Source organism: Alligator sinensis, unplaced genomic scaffold, assembly GCF_000455745.1.
Source record: "Alligator sinensis unplaced genomic scaffold, ASM45574v1 scaffold354_1, whole genome shotgun sequence".
Classification (NCBI taxonomy): Eukaryota; Metazoa; Chordata; order Crocodylia; family Alligatoridae; genus Alligator; species Alligator sinensis.
Genome location: NW_005842200.1, coordinates 1839114 through 1843576, shown reverse-complemented (window position 1 = coordinate 1843576; position 4463 = coordinate 1839114). Strand labels below are relative to the sequence as shown.

Here is a 4463-nt window from a genome sequence, read left to right as displayed (position 1 = left end):
TCTCCTTAAGGAACGACCACTCATCTTGGGCACTGAGTTCCCCTGCCCTCGAGAACTCCAGAGGCTCCCACCAATCTCAACTCCTTGAAGTTGGGCCTCTTGAAGTCTAGGGCTACCGCCTTGCTGCAGGCCCTTGACACCCTGCACTGGATGATGAATTCCAGCAAGCGATGATCGCTATCACCCAGGTGGTCAAAGACCTGGAGCCCCCTTATCAGATCATCGCCTGTGGCCAGGACCAGGTCCAACAGGGCATTTCCTCTGGTGGGACTGTGTACCTCCTGGGTTAAGTGGAGGTCCTGTATCTCGGCCAGGAACCTCCTGGAACGGTCTGACCTGGTTGACTGCTCCTCCCGGCAGATGTCCGGGTAGTTTAGATCACCCATGACAACTACATCCCTTGCCTTAAGTGCCTCTGCAAGCTGGCCCAAAAATTCCCGGTCCAGCTCCTCCTCTTGGTTGTGGGGTTTGTAGTAGACCCCCACCGTTAAATCCCTCTCCCCACGACCCCCTTGTATCTTGACCCAGAGCACTTCAGCTTGCCCCTCCTCTGACCCCGTTTTGCTGGCAGAGGATGTGTATTGCTCTTTGACATAGAGCGCCACACCTCCTCCCTTCCTTCCTTCTCTATCCCGCCTGTAGAGCCTATAGCCCCTAATGCTAACTGCCCAGTGAAAAACCCTCCTTGGTCTTCAGATTATTTTTACTCAACTGTATTTTACTAACAGATTTGAAGCAGTATTTTAGTAAGACTTAATTTGGAAAAAAAATAGAGAACATCTAGCTAGGTTCCTTTTTTGAAGAGATAAGGTTCTGAAGTTTAAGGGAACTTGATTTTCCATTTCATATAGATCATCCTTTACATAGTACTGCTGTAGATGCTGATGGAGATGTGGAACTGTTGGAAGAGGAAAATTTGGAACATGATGCATCATCTATTCATTCACCTGATTCAGCTCCAGAGAGAAAAAACACAAGAGGAAGGTACAGTAAAAATAATATAATTGCCAGCACAGAGAAGCTATCAAATGCTGTTTTCATAACTTAAGATTGCTTAGGTATAATTTCAAGATTATCCCATTAGTTTGAGAAAAACTTTAAGTGGTAAGAATCCTGTGCTTACAGTATCTTAGTCATGGTTGCCTGAGATCATGAATTTAAATACCAGTATAATTTAAAACTTCCTGAATGAAAAACAGGATTTGAATAAATCAGTAAGATGCATTAGGTGGTTGGTATAGTGCAGGGGTGTGTAACAAGTGGGTCTGGGGCCAGTCAGACGCTGGCCCACCCACCTGTTTCTGGGCTAACCGCCTGCCACACCTTGTTGGAAAATGATTAAGATATTACACCAGCAGGAGACAGCCCATTTTCCTGCCCCGTTGCCAGGGGGCGCTATCTGTGGCTCCATTCCTCCCCTACACCGCAGCCCAAGCCTCGCAGGTATTCCCTCCAGCCAGCTAGCACTAGCACCCGAGCTCCAGCGTCTCACCGGGACTCTCACTTCCCACTGGAGCTCCTGATCCCAGCACCCTCACGCTGGGTTTACTACACGCGCGCGCGCGCGGCTCTAAGCCCACACATACGCTCTTGGGGCTCCGAGCCTTGTCCCCAAGCCCTCCCTGTGCAATCCCCTTATCCTTGGCCCTGGGAGCTTCTTTAATAGTTCCCCAAGACTCAGGGCCCCAGCCCCCTGGAGCTTCACGCCAGCTCCTATATGCAACCTCAGACCTTACCACAGAGTCTGGGTGCCGCCACAGATCCCTCCACCAGCCTGGGTCTTGCCTCAGTGCTCCGCAGTAAGCCTGGGCCTCCCTTGCTCGATCTTGCCCACCAGGGATATGGGAGCTGGGGTTAAGGTGCCCCAACCAGCCTTTCACCAGGGTGGTAACTGGCCTGGTATTTCCTGGGGGCTCCCGCACCACTGGGAGCCCTACCAGGCCACCCACTCCTGGCAGGGTGCAGTTTTACATCATGCCGGGGACCACGAGCCTCCTAGACATCCCTATCAGCTCTTGCCCTTACCTCCTGGTTGTTCCTGTTGCAGCTCAGCCAGGCAGTAGCTAACTGCACTCTTTATATATTAGGTTCTCAAAATGGCTGCCACCATGAGGCACCTGCCTGGCTGCCCTTAAAGTGACAGGCACCAACAGTGCTCTGCCATAGGATGTCAAACTCATTTGGCCCCGTGGGCTGGATAAGGAGCGTGGAGCTGGTCTGTGGGCCGGCTCAGGCCTGCAAAGCAGCCCCACATACTGCATCCAGCCTACCAGACTGGTCCAGTGTAGACACTGCAAGCAGTGTGCACTCTGGACCAGCCTTGCATGCTGCTCCAGCTCCATGTGCTGCATGCAACATGCACTTGCCCAGGCTCCACGCATAGCATATGGGGCTGTTCCAGGGTGCTACACACAGCATGGGTGCTGGTCTAGAGTGAGCACTGCATGTGGCAACCACACCAGAACAGCTCTCCATGTTGGATCTGGCATGCAGGGGCCAGTCAGTGGGCCTGATCTGGATTGGCCCTGGGTCCAGCATGGGTGTCAAATGTAGTGCACCCCACAAACTGTGTGCAGTATGCACTGTCTCCAGCACAGCATGTGGTGCAAGGGGCTGGTCTGGGGTACTTGGGCCTGACCAGTCCTGTATGCTGGATCTGACATGCATGGCCTGTTGCTGGGCCCGATCCTGACTGACCCTGATCCAGTGTGGAGGGCCAGTCTGGCACAGATGCTTCATGCAGCAGGTACCCCAGACTGGTCTTGCCCCATGTGCCCCGCCATGCCAGTTGGGCCCCACACATCACATTCGGCACATGGGGCTGGTTCTGGTGCATGCTACATTGTGGCAGGCAGCACTGTGGGCCAGATGATACAGCTCTACGTGTTGGATCCAGGCTAGATGTTTTGACGCTTCTGGTATCATGCATGCATTTTAAGTTCAAACTTGTACTGTAACATCACAGATGTCAGAACAGTGGTGGCTGAAATGGAAGTCTTTAAAATTTCTTTGAGAAGAATTGTTGACTCTTCTAAACCCAGTTAACTTATTAGTATTTAATAAAAATAGCAAAGAAATATTTTAAAAAACAAAAGATGATCTTATTTAGCTTTGAATCTAGGTTGAGGTGATAAGAAGTATTGCTAGCTCAGACAAATTATTATAAACAACTTTTTGTTTTCATACTTCTGCTTTATTAAAGCATATCTGGTTTAATTTTGGAGTAATGGTTGCAGAAATGAAGTTATCTAGACAAAACTATGATATTTGTGAATGTGCGATCTTCTAAAGAGGCTTCTCCATCTACATTGTGTCAGAGTCCCTGAAATTATAACTCTGTCCCTGTTTCCAGAGTTTACCACATCTTCTCTTGAGGCCCAGGTAACAGAGGCATTTTTAAGACTTGTATTGAGCTGGATTCTTTTCAGAGCCTGCTTCTTAAGTTTTCAAAGGGTTAATGCTGAGTTATACAACTCCATTTTCTTTATGTGGCCTTTGCTGTACAACCTGCAGTTGATGAACTGGAGATTGAAAATTTGAAGTTAAATCTGGGACTTCAGTATGGCAATAAATGAGAACCCCATTAGGTCATCATTAATCAAGGCTTTGTTGTATGTATATAATGTGTTGAAGGCAAATATGCAACTCAGTGATCAGTGTGGATTTATACACGCACACATTTTTTTTCTTTATTGCTCATTTTTACTGCAGTAAAAAGCAGGGTTGCTTGAAAATACCTGAAGATGGTGCAGGCAAATTGGAGGCAGAGAGTTCTGAAGACGAATTCTCAAAGGAGAATACGATACAGAAAAAGGTCAGTAAGCCTCAATCACTTTAATTTATTCTATGGCCTATTCATATCAGAACCAGAAAAGGATCCTAAGTACACTCCTTAGTACTTTTTGTTTTAAGAGCTTCTCAGTTGTCAAAACACCACTGAGAGATGTGGGATGCTTGATACCACAGTGGGAATTCCAAAAAAAGTTTTGGGTCCTGCCACACTATTAGTTTATTCCTCTTTCACTTGATGTAAAACAGTTACTCTCCCTTAATGAAAAAACCCTAAAAAATGGCTATATTTCAGATGTAAAAAAAAAAGTGCTAAATTAGAATCTAAATATTTGGTATATTTTCAGTATTGAAGTTAGAACAGATTTGTTTAAAAAAAATGGAATTTTTAGTTAATTACTAAACCTGTATTTGTATTTTTCAAACTAAATACACCTACCTGTCAGAGATTTTTTTTCCCTTAGAGCACCAAGCACTTCATTTCTTTTGCACTTTCTCTCTCAATATATAACTTCTATTGTCATGCTTCCTTATCTTATAAAGAGCTTCCAAACTGACAGACGAAAGGATGACTTGAGAAATATGTCATTTTAAGTGAAGCCATGCAGTAGTGCAGGATAGAAAGCTTACGCATTGACTTTCTGAAGTGTGAAATTCACTAGACTTAAAATCCT

General features: G+C 46.4%; 1 protein-coding gene across 3 annotated transcripts in view; it reads left to right on the top strand.

Annotated features, from left to right (window-relative positions):
• The window catches only part of CENPU (centromere protein U), a 26387-nt gene that overhangs the window by 7843 nt on the left and 14081 nt on the right, over positions 1-4463 (top strand). For all 3 annotated transcript variants that reach the window (XM_006026613.3, XM_006026612.3, XM_006026614.3), the window contains exons 4-5: positions 852-984; positions 3712-3814. In XM_006026613.3, the coding sequence (XP_006026675.1) occupies positions 852-984; positions 3712-3814 (236 nt within the window). The remainder of the gene's footprint in view (positions 1-851; positions 985-3711; positions 3815-4463) is intronic.